This window comes from Anomaloglossus baeobatrachus, chromosome 5 (genome assembly GCF_048569485.1).
Source record: "Anomaloglossus baeobatrachus isolate aAnoBae1 chromosome 5, aAnoBae1.hap1, whole genome shotgun sequence".
NCBI classification, from domain to species: Eukaryota; Metazoa; Chordata; class Amphibia; order Anura; family Aromobatidae; genus Anomaloglossus; species Anomaloglossus baeobatrachus.
The window spans coordinates 27,787,197-27,805,736 of NC_134357.1; the positions used below are offsets into that span (position 1 = coordinate 27,787,197).

Below are 18,540 nucleotides of genomic sequence, written 5' to 3' on the forward strand. Positions count from 1 at the left end.
TGCAGCGCCGCGCCCGTGATCAGTGAGTATGAAAGAGAGAGGGAGAGACCGACTGACAGAGAGAGAGAGACCGACATCGACAGAGAGCGAGACCAACCAACAGACAGAGAGAGATTGACATCGATTTCAATGGGTGGAAAATGCATCCAGAAATTTCTGGTAAATGGCAACGCTGGAATCATTATGAACCAGAGGAATCAGACTCTGTCTGATCGTCTAAAATAAGATATGAGAATTCAGCATCACTTGGGGTCTTTGGGGCGCTGGCAATGTGACAATTTTGGGTACTGGACTCCAGAAGGTGCCAAAAAGCCTAAGCCAGAACATTTAGATATCAGGAACTAGATCTTTGCCACAGGTGAAGGAAAGCCTAAGATCAGGTCTTGGTGATGGACGGATTGGTGACAGTAATTTTGGACGTACCTTCCTCAATCTGCAGTTCTTTCAGCTTGTTAAACATTGCGTTGCTCCTCTCCTCATTCCCAGCCACCCGGAACACATAGAGCAGCATAGCCAAATTGTAGACACTTTGTTCTTTCTCAGACTCGGCAGCCAGGTAACTCATGGCTTCACGGAGCAGAGTAGGCTTCATAAAGATAAAAAAACAATGAAATTCAGTGTCATGATGTCTCTACAACTGTGTAATACAATTATTAGGCTATGTGCGCACTAGAGCAAAATACCCGCGGATTTACCCGCGGATTTGCCGCGGAAAATTCTTGAGAAATGTCTGCAATCTTTGTGCAGACATTTCCCATGAAATTCTATGAGAAAAAAAAAAAGCTGTGCGCACTGGTGCGGATTTTTCTCAAGAAAGTTTCTTGAGAAAAGTTTCTCGAGAAAGTTTCTTGAGAAAATGAACATGTCCATTAAATCCGCAGGTATCCCGCGGATTTCTGCAGTACAGACTGCAAAAATCCGCAGGGAACCACCCGCGGGAAAATCGCGGCAAAATCGCGGCAAATCCGCGGTAAATCCGCGGCTAATCCGCGGCAAATCCGCATGCGGTTTTGCCGCGGATTTTTTCCGGAGGTCAGCAAATCTTTCACTCCCAGAAGTTTCTCGAGAAGATTTTCTCGAGAAACTTCACATCTCTAGTGCGCACATAGCCTTAGAGGGTTAAGGCCATCTTCCTGGATGGATATAGTCAGAAAGCGCTGGAAAAACAAGTACTTTTGCAATTTACTGCTTGTTAAAATTTGCAATCATTCGAGATTTTAACATTTTTATTTCTTATTGTTTATAGCTTGTTGCCTTGGAGACCGACCACCGCTGTTGTGTAGCCTGTAAGCACTGCGTTATAAATGGATTAGGAGGTCATAGTGTGCGCCAGCGATCCCAGACAGTTTTAAAATACAAAATTTCCTGCAAGCTTAAGCTCATAAACACTGCACATTTCTGCTGTTTAGCCGCGGTGGTCGGTCTCAATGGCAAAGAAGGTAAAACAATAGCAAAGTGCTAATATCTCAAGAACGACTGAAATTTTTAAGAAGCAGTAAATTGCAAAAATGCTTTTATTTACAAGAGCTATCTGACAATTTCCATCTTGAAGATGGGACTAAAGGCCCCATCACACAGAGATAAATCTTTGGCAGATCTGTGGTTGCAGTGAGATCATGGACATATTGTTCCATTTGTACACAGCCACAAACCTGGCACTGATTGTCCACAATTTCACTGCAACCACAGATCTACCACAGATCTACCACAGATCTACCACAGATCTACCACAGATCTACCACAGATCTGCCACAGATCTGCCACAGATCTGCCACAGATCTGCCACAGATCTGCCACAGATCTGCCACAGATCTGCCACAGATCTGCCACAGATCTGCCACAAGGCCCCTTTACACACTGCAACATCGCTAATGACATCGCTGTAACGTCATCGTTTTTGTGACATAATAGCGACCTCCCCAGCGACATTGCAGTGTGTGAAACGCATCAGTGACCTGGCCCCTGCTGTGAAGTTGCTGAACGCTACAAATCTTTCAGGGCCATTTTTTGGTCCTTTGTTTCCCGCTGCGCAGCATGTATCGGTGTGATTGACACCATTACAACGACTTCGTTAGCTACTTCCCTTTCAAATAACTGCTTTGACACGTCCCCAATGACCAGCTAGGTCGTTCTGCAGGTCCAGGATCGCAAGAAAGACTCTAAACGCTGCTGCGTCGTTGGCCAGGTATGCCTGTTTGACAGCTCACCAGCGACTCACTAGAGACTTTGTAGCGATCCCGGCCAGGTTGGGATCGCTGGTGGGATCGCTAGAAAGTCTCAGTGTGTAAAGGGGCCTACAGATCTGCCACAGATCTGCATCAGATCTGCCACAGATTTATCTGTGTGTGACAGGGCCTTAACCCTTTAAAACAGAACAGGTACAATTACAAACTCCAGAACAGATGTCATGCCGTGTAATGGCCAATATTTTTGGTGACACTGGGATGAGCAAGCACTACCATGCTCGGGTGCTCGGTACTTGTAACTAGTGATGAGCAGGCACTACCATGCTCAGGTGCTCAGTACTCGTAACTAGTGATGAGCGGGCACTACCATGCTCGGGTGCTCAGTAATCGTAACTAGTGATGAGGGGGCACTACCATGCTCGGGTGCTCAGTACTCGTAACTAGTGATGAGTGAGCACTACCATGCTCGGGTGCTCAGTACTCGTAACTAGTGATGAGCGGGCACTACCATGCTCGGGTGCTCAGTACTCGTAACTAGTGATGAGTGGGCACTACCATGCTCGGGTGCTCAGTACTCGTAACTAGTGATGAGCGAGCACTACCATGCTCAGGTGCTCAGTACTCGTAACTAGTGATGAGCGGGCACTACCATGCTCGGGTGCTCTGTACTCGTAACTAGTGATGAGCGGGCACTACCATGCTCGGGTGCTCTGTACTGGTAACTAGTGGTGAGCGGGCACTACCATGCTCGGGTGCTCTGTACTGGTAACTAGTGATGAGCGAGCACTACCATGCTCAGGTGCTCAGTACTCGTAACTAGTGATGAGCGGGCACTACCATGCTCGGGTGCTCAGTACTCGTAACTAGTGATGAGCGAGCACTACCATGCTCGGGTGCTCTGTACTCGTAACTAGTGATGAGCGGGAAACCATGCTCAGGTGCTCAGTACTCGTAAGTAGTGATGAGCGGGCACTACCATGCTCGGGTGCTCAGTACTCGTAACTAGTGATGAGTGAGTGCTCAGTACTTGTAAGGAGCAGTCAGACGCATGGATGGACGCTTTTGAGTGTAAATCTGTACTAAATATTATATCAGATTTAATGCTTTTGGGATTTTTGTCCCTGGTTCTAGAATCTTTGCATTTTCTTGCTACAGTACAAGACACATAAACATCTAAAAACTAGGGAAAATGTAGTAACTTACAGCGGCGCTGTATTCGGTCCGGAGCAGGAAAGCGGCTGTAGCTGCGGTAAAGCTGACATCATCTTCAGCCCCACCCTGAATAATGACACATAAGTAAGATATGGAAACTCTCTGGTGCACTGTACTGAATCTACTGCTCTCATATAAAGAAAAGTGTCTATGACCTCCCTGGAATATGGTCACTGTTTTCTGCACCCAGTTATGGCTCGTTACCTTCCCTCTTAACATAAGGAATATCCTGAACTCTATCAAATTACCCTCAGTCCATTGTTAAACAGGGTCCCTTGTGGTTTGAAGCCCCCGGTTCTCCTGTCCCTCAGGCTTTCCAGGTACACCAAGGCTCCCTGTATTATTCTGTCTTCTACAGGGTAGTACTTCTTAATACGCAGCAAGGTTTCCAGAACCTTAAGAGTCAACCTGAAGACAACAGAAACCAAACAGACGTGTGAGGACTGGATTTAGAGGGTAATTCCATCCAACATTATATTTTCCATTATGTATTTAAAATATTCATCTCATCTTAATGTTTACAGAGGACCTGTCACTTCTCATAAATATGTAACTTTTTAAGTCACTTTTTTAGGTATTATTCCAAGTCATTATTTTCCCTCCGGACTAGTCAGGAATAGCTGAGACGCCATCTTGGTTTCCAAAATCTTTTTCTCCACTCATGGTTAGTGGTTGGTGAAGCCATTTATTGTCAAACTACTGTGTTTTCTCTTTTTAAAATCATAATGACAACCAAAAACATCAAAATAACTCTGATCAAAAGTTCACACACCCCAGTTCTTAATACCGTGTATTGCCCTTTTTAACATCAATGACAGGTTGAAGTCTTTTGTGGTAGTCGTGGATGAGGCTCTTTATTTTCTCAGATGGTAAAGCTGCCCATTCTTCTTGGCAAAAAGCCTCCAATTTCTGTAAATTCCTGGGCTTTCTTGAATGATCTGCGCCCTTGAGTTCTCCTCAGAGTGGCTCAATTATATTGAGGTCAGGAGACTGAGATGGCCACTCCAGAACCTTCACTTTGTTCTGCTGTAGCCAATGACAGGTCGACTTGGCCTTGTGTTTTGAATCTTTGTCATGTTGGAACGTTCAAGTACGTCCCATGCGCCTGTATTTGCTGATAACGTGCTGCATTCATCTTTCCTTCGACTTCGACCATGTTTCTCCCCATCATCAGCGATCCACCTTTGTGCTTTATAGTAGGAATGGTGTTCCTTTCATCATATGCCTCGTTGACTCCTCTCCAAATGTAATGTTTATGGTTGTGGCCTAAAAATTCAATTTTAGTTTCATCACTCCAAATTACCTTGTTCCAGAAGTTTGGAGGCTTGTTTCTGCTGTTTGAAGTATTGTAGGCGAGATACTTTGTGGCATTTGTGCAGTAATGGCTTTCTTCTGGTGACTAGACCATGCAGCCCATTTTTCTTCAAGTGCCTCCTTGTTGTGCATCTTGAAGCAGCCACACCGCTAGGTTTCAGAGAGTCCTGTATTTCAGCTGATGTTATTTGTGGGTTTTTCTTTGCATCCCGAACAATTTTCCTGGCAGTTGTGGCTGAAATTTTTGTTGGTCTACTTGATCATGGTTTGGCTTTTACAAAGTCCCTGATTTTCCATTTGTTAATCACAGTTTGAACACTGCTGATTCCTCAATTCCTTGGATATATTTTTGTATCCCTTTCCTGTTTTTCACAGTTCAACTATCTTTTCCCATAGATCCGTTGACAATTCTTTTGCTTTCACCATGACTCACAATCCAGAAAAGTCAGTGGCTGGATAAAAGATGCAAGAATCTGTCTGGATCCCAGAAACTCACTCAGCTTTTATGCACACACACTGATTACAAGCAAACAGGTCACAGGTGAGGGTGTCCATGTGTGTCAACGTCTCTGCATGTTATCAGGCCACAATCACCAGGGAATATGAACTTTTGATCAGGATCATTTGGATGTTTTTGGTTGTCATTATGATGTAAAAAGAGAAAACACAGTAGTTTGACAATGAATGGCTTCACCCGATCACTAACCATGATTAGTGGGAAAAAAGATTTTGTGTTATCATTCATATTCTCTGAAAAAAGGCCAAGAAAGCAAAAAATCTACCTGGGTATGTAAACTTTTGAGCACAAATGTACGTTCCTTTGACAAGATGGACAATCTACTTTCTGTCTTATGCTCTCACCATGAACTCGGTTGTCCGTGTGGGAATGCGCTGAAACTTCCATCTGGATTTCGGTACCGCAGCTGCTGCCTGTAACCTATAATAAATAAGGGAAAAGGACTATAATTTTGTTTCATTTTGGCATATGGCGGCCGAATTGTTGGCATTACTTTTCTCCTACTATGGAATAGTACCTGTAATGCATGCCTGGATCCACAGACTTAGACGGGCTGTAATGGACAGGCTAGAAGGAAGCCACTCACCAAGCAGGACCCCTAGAACCCTGAAACCCTTTAACCCCTATACATGGATTTGGATGATCACTACCTGTGGAAGGCTGCAGTCCGATGAGAGTAGTAGTCAGGCAGGGTCAAACCGGGAAATGCAAAACAAGGACAGAATCACGCAGGCAAGGATGTAATCAGAAAACAAAGCAGAGGTCAAATCCGGATCGAGCAACGAGATACAAAAATAGCAGACAGGAGGGTAGTCAGGAAACAAGCAGAAGTCAGAACACCAGAATCACTAAACAGAACAGGGCGGAACAAGAACCAGGAATACAGAACTATCTCTGGCAGTGGTCAGCAGACAGGAGGGGAAATAAGAATGGTGTGGTGTCTTCCCATTGGTTGTAGCTGAATCATGGAAGACACACGCCACCTACAGTCAGCCGGTGGTACTGCAGATCATTAGGAAACCCAGCCCAGTGGATGAGCGGAGCCTGCGCCCACCAACGCCGCTGGCTTTGACTCCTCTCGCATCACCAGCACAGTCCACGGCAGGAACACGGCGCCACCTGGTGATCGAAGTAGAAGTCGCTGGAGCGGACGTAACAGTACCTAAAGGGGGCTTTACACGCTACGATATCGTTAATGTTTTATCGTCGGGGTCAAGTTGTTAGTGACGCACATCCGGCGTCATTAACGATATCGCAGCGTGACACTGACTAGCGACCTTAAGCGACCTCAAAAATGGTGAAAATCGTTCACCATGGAGAGGTCGTCCCAAACTCAAAAATCGGTAAGGGTTGTTTATCCAGGTGGTTCATCACTCATGCGGCAGCACACATCGCTATGTGTGACACCGCATGAGCAAGGAACGTCTCCTTACCTGCCGCCGGCCGCAATGCGGAAGGAAGGAGGTGGGCGGCATGTTACATCCTGCTTATCTCCGCCCCTACGCTTTGATTGGCCGGCCGCTTAGTGATGTTGCGGTGACGTCGCTGTGATGCCGAACGTCCCTCCCCCTTGAAGGAGGGATTGTTCGGCAGTCACAACGACGCCGCCGACCAGGTAAGTGCGTGTGACGCTGCCGTAGCGATAATGTTCGCTACGGCAGCGATCACAAACAATCGCATGCGTGACGGGGGCGGGTACTTACACGCTCGCTATCGCTACAAATTGCCAGCGATATTGCTACCGTGTAAAGCCCCCTTTAGTCTATGCCAAAACATCCGAAAGTGAATGTATAATCCAACACAACTATTTTTTTTTTTACCAGCGAGACATATTCCATCCACTGCAATGGTTTTGTGGCGCCCTGGACAAGCCAGGTCGTCACAGGTACTGCAACAATACAACCCACACCCCGGCTAGGCACACCTAGGTCAAAACACAAATCCTTGTTGCCTTTCTCCAGGAGCTGATGTCCACACCAGGGGGTGGGCCAGGCGGTTGCCCCCCCCCCCACCGAGGAGTTCACAGTCCTGGAGGCGGGAAAAGTAGTCAGATCAGTTAGAGAGTTGAAGAAGTGAAGTAGTAGAGGAGACTGACCGTGTCCGGGTGCATGGCCCGGGCACATACAGCAAGGTTGGCAGACAGTGGTGACCGTCTGCAGGAGAGGCTGATTGAAGTGAACCGTAAGGACCGAGAACGGGCGGTGGAGTGAAGAGAAGCCAGCACCATTTGGCAGGGCCTACGGACCCCGACCAGTCTAGGAGTCGCCGTAAAACTGGTCCGTTAGCAAAGGGAACCTCCGGGGTTTCCCAGCAGTCAAGACCCGATTGAAGGCAACAGCTCAACCCGTGAAGGGAGACACAGTCACCGCCAAAGCTACAGTTCCCAGGGCCAGAGCCTGCGGGCAAAAGGGGCTCCCTCAGCATCCATCTAAGCTGGGGAGCGGGTTACCGGTGGGAAGCCACCAGAACCGAGAACACAACACAGGTGCAGGGAAAGGCAGTCACCACCAACCTACCGGGAGAGGAACAACCGCAGCAGTCTGTGGGACCCGTCCATCCAGCCGTTTGTTTTACCGGAGACTTTGTGTTCATCATTAGCTGAGTGAGTACCACTGTGCCGTGCGGCACCGCACTGCCCCTGCGACCCTGCACCTCACCAGGCCCCGTAACCCGCCTGCCATCCCTCCCCTCACTGGGCCCCGGGACAACCAACCCCCCTACCCACGGAGGGGAAAAACAACATCCAAGCTGTTCCCTGTCATCGCTCGTGGGATCCCTGTTCAGAGCAGCGGTGGTGTCACAACCTCACCACAACCGTGGGTGGCGTCACGGACAATATCCCTAAACCAAAACCACCCCCCCTTTCACTCACGGGCGAGGAACGCCGCTCGAGTCCCCGGGATCCAGCCCACCGCTCGAGCCACCACCGAGCAGCAGCAGCAGCCGGACCCGAGCAGTGGGTGAGCGCAGCGTACCCTCCCCACCCGCGACAACTTGGCATCACGAACAGGATCTTACCGCTTTGCCGTCTGGTAGAGGTGCGCCTTGTGACCGCCGGAGGTGTCCGTCCGAAAAATTTGAGAAGCCGCCATTTTGGGCGCGAAAAATCCCCGCTTAAGAGTCTCCTCGAGCAGTGGAGGAGCGAAAGCCGAAACCCCGCCCCTGTAGAGGAGGAGCCGAAAAAAGACTAAGGGGGACGGAAACAAGATGTCCGCGCCCGACGGAGCCGCTGGAGGAGCGGCGGTCGCAGCCACAGCGGCACCCGTGGACGGGAATGGGCCCGCCCAGGTCCCGGCCGCCCTGGCGGGGGGGCGCCGCGGTCCTAGCTGTCGCTCAGGTGATGCCGTTCTCCTTGCCCTATGTGCCCGGAGCTACCTGGCTGCCGCAGTACGATGGGAAGCCTGACGCGTTGCAGGTCTTCCGGAAGAAGCTTAGCCCGCTGTTAGAACTGTACCCCCTGACTGATAAGCAACGGCAGCGGTATTGCTAGGGCAGCTAACCTGCGCAGCTGAGCAGGAGGTGGAGACCTGGGCCGAGGGGGACCGGGCCTCTGTAGCCACCATCTTTGAGAAGCTGCAGACTGCCTTTGAGACCCGTACCGAAGCCGAGCTGCGGATGCAGTTTTATCAATGCCAGCAATGGCCTGCGGATAGCATTCGGGACTACGCCTTGCGTCTGCAAACCGCCCTCCGCACACTAAAGCGGGTAGACTCCATTAATGATGCGGACAGCAACAAAATGTTAGTTGAGCAGCTTGTGCTGTGGGCCCTAGAACACCCTGATGTGGACTTTGCCGTGTTAAAGGAACGGGCCATTAAAGTGCTGCAGCCCCCAGCATCGGAAGTCCTTGAGACAGCCCCATGGCCAGCTGAGATGGCTCCCGTCGTGGTGGCCCCTGCTCTCTCAACGCCCCCAGTACCTGCAGCCCCAAGTGGAATGATGGAGGAACTGGCTGCCCAGGTACGCCGCATGGATGGGGACCTCGCCAAGATCCTCGCCGCACTCCAGCCTCCGACCAGGTCCCAGCCCCCGGGGAAGATGCAGCTCGCCGACATCCCCGAGGACGTCCCCTGGATGCAGCGGAGAAGGGCCAATGACTCACGGTATGGACCTCCGATTTGTTACAAGTGCAGCAAGCCCGGCCACTACTCCCGACGGTGTCCGTTAAACGAGCAACCCCTGGGGCCACGGGCCAATCCTCAGGAGTAGAACCCAGTGGCCCCCCTGACTGGCGGGACCGGTACATCGGAGCCCGGCCCATCACCTCACCCTGGCAGTGGACGGCATCCCGCTGATGGCTCTCCTGGACACTGGATCTCAGGTAACCACAATACCATATACACTGTATCAACGGTATTGGGGGAAGGACGAACTAGCCCCAGATGGCAGCATGACACTGATTGCCGCTGATGGATTCCCATTGACCCAAGTGGGGTACAAACAAGTGGCCATGACTGTGGGACGAGCTGAACTGCAACACCAGGGGTTGATTGTGATAATGAATGAACCCAGTGATCATAACCCAAAAGTAGTGCTAGGGACTAATGTGATGGAGCACTGTATGAGTGAGGTGCTGACCATACTGCAGCAGCTGGCTGCCACAGCGGCGGGGAGCCGACAGAGAGCTGTGCAGCGTGAGATCCGGGCCCTGATGTATCGCCAGCATGTGAACTCGACAGGAGGAGAGATTGGAGGAGTGAGAGTGATGGATGCGGCCCCTTTGCTTGTGCCTCCCAGGAGTGAGATGATGATTTGGTGTAGGGCAGCGGTAGGACCCCAAGGGCGAGACTACCCTGCCATGATAGAGCCCATGCCCTCCGAACACTGGCCCACAGTAATGGCCGCCCGAGGGGTGGTAGACGTCAAGAAAGGGAGAGTGCCCGTAAGGGTGTTGAACTGTGGGGAGGAAGAGGTTAGGCTTCCCCGGTACGCTACCCTTGCCAAGTTGCTCACTCTAGATCCCCACACCATCCATGAGGCCGTCCCCCCGATCTCACCGCCTACCGCCAATTCTCACCCATCCCTGGGGAAGTTAGACGAGTGGTGTCAAGAGCTACACGTCGGCACTGATGATACCCCCACACATCACAAGGAAGGGGTATACCGGGTGGTACAGGAGTATGAGCGGGTTTTTAGCAAACATCCTCTAGATTCTGGGCAGATTAAAGGGGTCCAACACCACATCCCTACCCCCTACATCCCCCTATTAAAGAGAAATACAGGCCTATTCCCCCTGCACACTACCAATGCGCCAAAGACATGTTGAGGAACATGAAGGAGGTGGGGGTTATTAGGGACAGCTGTAGTCCCTGGGCCGCCCCGTTGGTGCTGGTTAAGAAGAAGGATGGCACCATGCGGATGTGTGTTGATTACCGGAAGATTAACCAGATAACGCATAAGGATGCATACCCTCTGCCCCGTATTGAAGAGTCCCTGGCCGCGCTGAGAACCGCTACCTACTTCTCTACCCTTGACCTCACCAGTGGGTACTGGCAGGTGGCCGTGGCACCTGAAGACCGAGAGAAGACTGCCTTCGCCACTCCTATGGGACTATGTGAGTTCAACAGCGTGCCGTTCGGGCTGTGCAATGCCCCCGGAACCTTCCAACGGCTGATGGAATGCTGTCTGGGGCACCAAAATTTCGAGACCATCTTGCTGTACTTAGATGATGTGATCGTGTACTCACAGACATACGAAGCCCACCTGGAGCACCTAGCCGAGGTGTTCGCGTCCCTTGCCAAGTATGGGATGAAGTTGAAACCCTCAAAGTGTCATCTGCTGAAGCCCAGAGTGCAGTACCTTGGACATGTCGTAGGTGCGGAAGGCGTCGCCCCCAATCCCGAGAAGATCACTGCCATCCAAGACTGGCCGAGACCGACCACAGTGAGGGAAGTGAGGCAGTTCCTGGGCCTGGTGGGATATTACCGTCGCTTCATTAAGGGGTACACGAAACTGGCTGCCCCCATGCAAGACCTCCTCGTGGGACAGACCAAGGGTGGTAGACCCCTAGGAGCCCCATTGGTGTGGGAAGAAAAGGATGAAGAATCCTTCCGCCAGCTGAGAGCGGCTCTGACCGGGAAGGAAATCCTAGCGTTCCCCGACTACAGCCGCCCATTCATCCTCTACACCGATGCCAGCAATGTGGGCTTGGGGGCTGTTCTATCCCAGGTCCAAAACGGAAGGGAGAAGGTGATTGCTTATGCTAGCCGAAAACTCCGACCGACTGAAAGGAATCCTGAGAACTACAGCTCTTTTAAGCTTGAGCTCTTAGCACTGGTGTGGGCTATCACCGAGCGGTTCCGCCATTACCTGGCGTCAGCCAAGTTCACCGCTTACACGGACAATAACCCGCTAACCCATCTAGATACAGCCAAGCTGGGCGCGCTGGAGCAGTGGTGGGTGGGTGGGTGGCCAGGTTAGCCAACTATGATTTTGTTGAGGATAAAGAATTGAGTATCCAAAAATACTTAATTCAGCCATTTCATAGACTCAGTTATATAGTTCAGTAGATGTGAACTAACACACATATTTGTGAATGCTTTTGTTTCTTATTAATATGTATATATGTATATTGCATATTCAGTGTATTTTCCTTAAACTCAGTATATACTAGGATATATATGTATAGCTTGAATATGGCCACCATTTCCTGGTTTACACCCAAGACAGATGGACAAAGAGAAATTCCTGGATCCTAGACTGACCAATCAACGGAGAATATGTAGATCTCTCTACGTCATGAAGCCCTGACTTACGATACTTGATTGGACTAAAACTTTTGTTCACACCCCCTTACTGTTTGGTCTAGAGTCTCTTTCAAACAATAAAGAACACACTTGGTTAAGAGCCGGTCATGGAGATAGATGTAACTGACTTGCTGTGCAGTTATTTTTCATTCTCGTGTGCACCCATGACATTTTAATTAGAAGCAGCAGCCGGATATCAAGAGATCCTTTGAGTCTCATCATCATCGTCATTCTGACCTTGACAACTGGCGACTCTGGTGGGACTACCGTAAAGGGTGAGTCAGAGCTTCCATTTTCCGGACGTCTGGGGGCTACTCCACAAGTATCCAGGTGTCGCTTGATAGGATTGATCACCCTTCATTTCGCAGGTAACCATCATATACATTGTGTGTGCTGTTTTACCTGTGGATCGAGAGACGCCTGGCGAAAGTGGGTGGTCACTAGTCCGGAGAATGGTAGTGCACCGGAGACCTAACGGTGTGACTGTCACCCGCCGGTGGGCTAGAAGGACCCAGCTCCCATAGGGGCTAGGGGTAGGTTGTAAAGTATCCGGCTGTCTGTAATTAGAAATGGGGTGTTTTCTTGAGTAGCTGTTTTTATCTGTATATAGGTGTATGGTTAATCAAGCTTGTGATTTCTCTGTTTGGTTCTCGGAGAGTTAATTGCCTGTAGTTTTTTTCTTCTTCGCTGTGAACAAAGGGAGAAGGGGGGTCTGGTTAAGCCCAGGGATATCCATGACAGTCTTTCTATTGAGAACAAGGAATGCGAGAGGGGGGAGCACATCCTTACATTCTTACACTCAGAGGAAGCAAAAAGGTGGGGGCTATATGTCCACCAGCTGCTTGAGGCAGAGCGGAGATCAAATTGCATAGCTATGTCCCTGCTGTCTTTTAGCTAAGAAACAGGGGGGTGGAGGGTGAAGAGGCAGATACCGGGAGGTAAAACAGCGCAGCTCTTTGGAGCGAAGAGAGAGGAGGGGTCAGTGGGCTGATATACAGGAGGTGGCTGCAGTCTTTGTATAGTACATTAAGTTGTAATGATTTGAAAGAAAAACAAGTGTTATTTCGGTTTGTATTAGAGAGATATTAACGGGTTCATGCATTTTTCAGTTTTTTTAACTTGTTTGTTTTTGAACAGAAGTATGAGAACTAGCGATTCCCCTGTGTTGCGGACACAGCCACTGTTTGTTAGATATTAGACATCAGATATTAAATATTGAATATTAAATATTAAATGTTGAATATTGAATATTGAATGTTGGATAGATAATAAACGAGGCGGGAAGGGTTCTGTTAACTTAAAGTGGATTTAGCGTATTCCTCTGCGTTTTAAACGCGAGCCACTGTTATGAGCAGGTAGGTCTTCATAACGAGGCAGGAAAGAAACTCACTTTAGTTGAGGTAAGGGTGCTGGAGTTAGCGGATTCTCATGCGTATTAAACGCGAGTCACTGTCAGCGTGTTACAAACGCGGACGAGACGAGAAAGGACTCCATTGGAACGGCCGATCCAATTAAGCACTGTATACTCTGTTCAAAAGATAAATATGTTGTTTTTTAGTAGGAGCTGAGAACGCTGTCGCCCTAGTTACAAAAAACGGAAAAAATATAAAAGATTGCAAAAAAGTTGTGTAATATCGTTGGACTACCACTAGATGGCAGGCTGCAACCCATGTATTGAAGTTCAGATTAATCTGTAGTGAGTTTATAATGAAGAACAAAGACCTCATTCACTGTCTGTTGCTGTTTGTAGAATCACTAAATGTGTTTCTCTAGCGGTAAACTCATTGTTCTTCTCTAGAAGTCATTATATCTGGTGCTAATCATATCTCTCCTTTGTATGCTGAAATGCAAATTTACAGGCATCAAAAGTATCCCTGGTTTACTACGTAGTTACAGCCACTCCCAGTACACCCAGGGAGTCACAACATGGATGCTGCACCCGGAAGTCAGGTGCCTGGAACTTCCTGTGGCAGCCGTCTTGCTACACCCACTGATGGCAGTACACCTCATAAGCCACACCCCTCGCAATGGCTCTTTGTTCAAAGCTCTCCACCCATCCCCGGTGGGAGGTGTTCTCTGGTATATATGACTAACACATTTGAATAAGTATAAATTGTATATTTGTTTACTCAGTTATCCCATAAGTGCAAGTCAAAGATAAGTAAGTGAAACTTTTACAGAATTTTCTGTTCACATAAAATCAATTGGTATTTTAGAAGTCCTGCAGTATTATATCATAAAATAAAATAGAGGAAGGTAAATATATATATATATATATATATCTTTGTACTGTGTTAGTTAATTTAAAACAAAAATTGTAAACGACTTACCCCTACTGATGTCAAAATATATCAAATCCATTTGTAAAAAAGGAATTAGGAAAAATGTATAATGCATTCAATGTAGAGATGGGTAATGAATGTGTTCACTGCTACGTCTTTGTTATAACAAAGGATGAGTTTTTTTTTTTTTCTTTTCTTCTTCCTGTCTCGCTTTTAAAGAGACAGGGATGGAATGTGTCTTGATGGAATGTGTCTCTCTCCAATAGTGACGTAAGTTTGGTTTAACCCTTAGAGTTCAGGATTTCACATTTTTAGTTTGCTGTTTATACCGGAATAGGGAATATTAAATTTTATGGGATGTGCGATATAATTTGTGTTGTTTTGTGTTTAATGGCGATTTATTTGAACAATATATTTTTATTTTGTGACTCTATCACCTTTTCTGTTTTTACGATTATTTCTAAACCATTCATATATTTTTTGCCAGTTAGTCGCCCAGTCACAGCTGTCATTTCATCATGTCTCAGTCGTTTCTACTATGAAAGGTTTTTCTTTTCTTTATGGATACAGTGTTGTTTATTGTAAAGTTTTAAAATTCCCCAGTAATGTATATTGTTGTGAGATGTACGTTATTTTCAGTGTTTGTTCCTTTTAGTATGTGGCTAATTTATTACCTGCTATTTTATTTTTTTTTTTTTTTTTTTTTTTAGGGAATACCAGTATACAAATGCTGAATTTTGCCATATTGGTAAATAAACAATTAAACAAGGGGGGAATAAGGTATTAATTATATTCTCCAGTTTCTTGGAGGGTGCAGTAGGTATATTAGATAGGTTTTGAAGCTGACCTTTTTTCCTTTTTTCCCATAGGTTATGTTTATTAGATTACTATGAGGTATATCTGTTAACTGAAATAGGAAAGTCTTGTCTTATATGTTTATTTGTTTATTTGTTTGTTTATTTATTTAGTATTCTCAGTCATGTGAGGTATAGATGACCACTAACTGTATTATGATCAGAGATGAAGTTATAAGAATGATCTAATGTATATTTTTTAGTTTTTGTTTTTATAGATGAAACCAGATGGTGGTCGATTCTGCACTGGATATGCTGCTGTTTACACCACATGAGGTAGATCTAAATTCGACCACTCCCTCCAATCCTATTGATACAGGAGACAGTGATGCATTAAATGCCCTCTCTAGATGGGTAGAACAGGAGTGGGTAAGAGTCTTTAGAGGTGTATGTAGGTTGTAGATTTTCTTCCTGTTGTCAAATGAATTAGGTATGCCGAAAAGAAAGTCTAGATCTGAGCTGATGGATTCGGATGGAGATCCTCGCACAGGTGCAGCTGACCAAGAAGCAGTGAACGGGCCTAGAGTTGAGAGTCTTTCACCAATACCGACCATGCCTTGGTGACATTGGTCACGTCAGTGACTTCTGTTACTCCTTGTGTTCTTACATCCCTACAGGAACAAGCGATACAACAAGGAATGGAGTGTGACATGCAGGGAGCCAGCTGACTGAGGAAGGTCTGTGGACAAAGGGTGGTAAGCTTTCTCTGCCATGAGAGCTCTTCTTAATGATGGCCCAGGTAACATCTGTGAAAGACAATTGTCAGCGTGTGCTTTGGTGACACCGGGTTCAGTACCCAGGTGGGCAGATTCACCCAGTCTTGTGAGACAAGTGCCTAGAACGAAGTGAGAAAAAAACTGTAAAGAGTCCGTAGAAACACCCTGCACCTGCTCTACCCATTCTTAGAGACTGCAAACTGATTATAGATGTATATCATGAGCACGTTGTATGCAAGTCTGTGCGTGTTGTGTAAATTTCTTTCCAGGTTTGGTCAGAGGTATTCCAGTGCAGAAAACGACATTATTGTTGAGAAGCACATGAAGGTGGTATGTAAAGGAAAATGTGTTTACAAAAAGTGTATATTTTATAGAAAAGTGGAAACTAGTAAATGGTGTATAAAATGTATATGTTCTGTTTTCTTTTTGCAATAAGCAGGTCTTTATGTAAGATGTTTTTTGGTTTAGCATAGACATGTATATTTTTATATAATTGACTGAATAGTGTGCTAAACAGGTGTATTCTCCAATTCCAGATCTTAAATCAGAGCTATTAGCATATGGTCTCCAGGCAGGAGACTGATTGATCCTAAAGGACAAGCGAGAAAGAGCTATGAGTCAACACTAGAGGAGCTGATCCAACCACAGAAACATCTATGGATCCACACCTCGCATTGTAGAAGGGTTAATCAACCAGAGCTGCACTGAGCGTTCTGCTCATACTTATCCTTTCCAGAAAACCCTGTACAGTTTTAGACCAGTATTGCCAGAACAGTTAGAAGAGAGGACTTAGAGAACCTTGAGACATGGGAAAGTCCAACTACAAAGGGTGAGGACTCGCCTAGGAGTCCTTGGTCTCAAACTGGTGAAGAAAACCCCTTTCCCCTTTCCGCCCATGTTTCAACGTTCAGTTAGGCAGGTTTTTCAACAGATCTTTCTACCTCTCTTCCTAAGGGAACACAGTACCCTTAGAATTTAGAAATGGCAGAAGTAAGTTTTTAGGGGGGACTGTTGAGGATAAAGAATTGAGTATCCAAAAATACTTAATTCAGCCATTTCATAGACTCAGTTATATAGTTCAGTAGATGTGAACTAACACACATATTTGTGAATGCTTTTGTTTCTTATTAATATGTATATATGTATATTGCATATTCAGTGTATTTTCCTTAAACTCAGTATATACTAGGATATATATGTATAGCTTGAATATGGCCACCATTTCCTGGTTTACACCCAAGACAGATGGACAAAGAGAAATTCCTGGATCCTAGACTGACCAATCAACGGAGAATATGTAGATCTCTCTACGTCATGAAGCCCTGACTTACGATACTTGATTGGACTAAAACTTTTGTTCACACCCCCTTACTGTTTGGTCTAGAGTCTCTTTCAAACAATAAAGAACACACTTGGTTAAGAGCCGGTCATGGAGATAGATGTAACTGACTTGCTGTGCAGTTATTTTTCATTCTCGTGTGCACCCATGACATTTTAATTAGAAGCAGCAGCCGGATATCAAGAGATCCTTTGAGTCTCATCATCATCGTCATTCTGACCTTGACAATTTCACCATCAAGTACCGGGCCGTCCGTACCAACGTTAATGCCGATGCACTCTCCTGGATGCCCCACCTGTCGGAAGAGGGGCCAGAGGATGATGACCTCAAAGAGATCGAATTGCCTGCGTTTCACCGGCCGCTAGCTGAGAAGGTGCATGTCCATCAACAACGGGTGAACCTAGACCCGCTGCCCAGCCAGGAGTGGCAAGTAGCTCAGGACCAGGCACCTGCTGTCCGTCTGGTCAAGACCCTGGTGGAACAGGGTTCTGCTGGGATAGACCCTGCCGCCCCTGCCGAAGCCCAACGTCTGTGGCGAGAACGGACCCGGCTGTACCTACACCAGGGGAAATTGTATCATGAGCTGATTAACCCGAAGACCCACGAGAAGGTTCGCCAGCTAGTGATTCCCCAGGCTAACGTACCCACCGTCTTGCAAGCCTACCATGATGGTGCTGGGAACTTTGGGTGGAAGAAGCTGGAGATGTTGTTGAGAGAGCGGTTCTATTGGAGTGGAATGCAGGAATCTGTGGAGGCCTGGTGCTGAGAATGCGGCCCCTGTGCATTGAGAAGAAAGGACGAGGCCAGCCAGAAGGCACCCCTACACCCGATCATTACGCATCAACCGCTGGAGCTGGTTGCCCTCGACCATGTGAAGCTCACCCCCAGCCGAAGTGGGTACACCTACGCTCTGACCATTGTAGACCACTATTCAAGGTTCATGGTGGTTGTCCCAGTTAAGAACTTAACCGGCCGTACCGCCGCTAGAGCATTCCAGGCTTATTTCTGTCGACCGCATGGGTACCCCGAGAGAGTGCTTACCGACCAGGGTCCGGCCTTTGAAGCGGAGGTATTCCAAGAATTCTGCCAGTTGTATGGCTGCAAGAAAATCCGGACCACGCCTTACCATGCCCAAACCAATGGCATGTGTGAAAAGATGAACCACTTGGTCCTGGGCCTCCTCAAGACGTTACCGTTGGAAGAGCGGAACCTGTGGCCGGAGAAGCTACCTGACCTGGCCGATATGTATAATAACATCCCTTCCAGCTCCACGAAATGTACTCCAGCATACTTGATGAGGGCTCGCCCCGGCAGGCTACCAGTGGACTTAGAAATGGGGTTGGAAGCCCCAGAAGCACTCGCTTCAACAGCTGG

The 18,540-nt window shown here is 47.5% G+C and overlaps 1 protein-coding gene across 1 annotated transcript in view; it reads right to left on the reverse strand.

Annotated features, from left to right (window-relative positions):
- The window catches only part of LOC142310726 (ovostatin-like), an 89,588-nt gene that overhangs the window by 25,026 nt on the left and 46,022 nt on the right, over window positions 1-18,540 (reverse strand). Inside the window, exons 25-28 of the mRNA XM_075348351.1 lie at window positions 5,574-5,649; window positions 3,647-3,806; window positions 3,390-3,464; window positions 424-586 (exon numbers count right to left, since the gene is read on the reverse strand). Coding sequence (XP_075204466.1) covers window positions 424-586; window positions 3,390-3,464; window positions 3,647-3,806; window positions 5,574-5,649 — 474 coding nt within the window. The remainder of the gene's footprint in view (window positions 1-423; window positions 587-3,389; window positions 3,465-3,646; window positions 3,807-5,573; window positions 5,650-18,540) is intronic.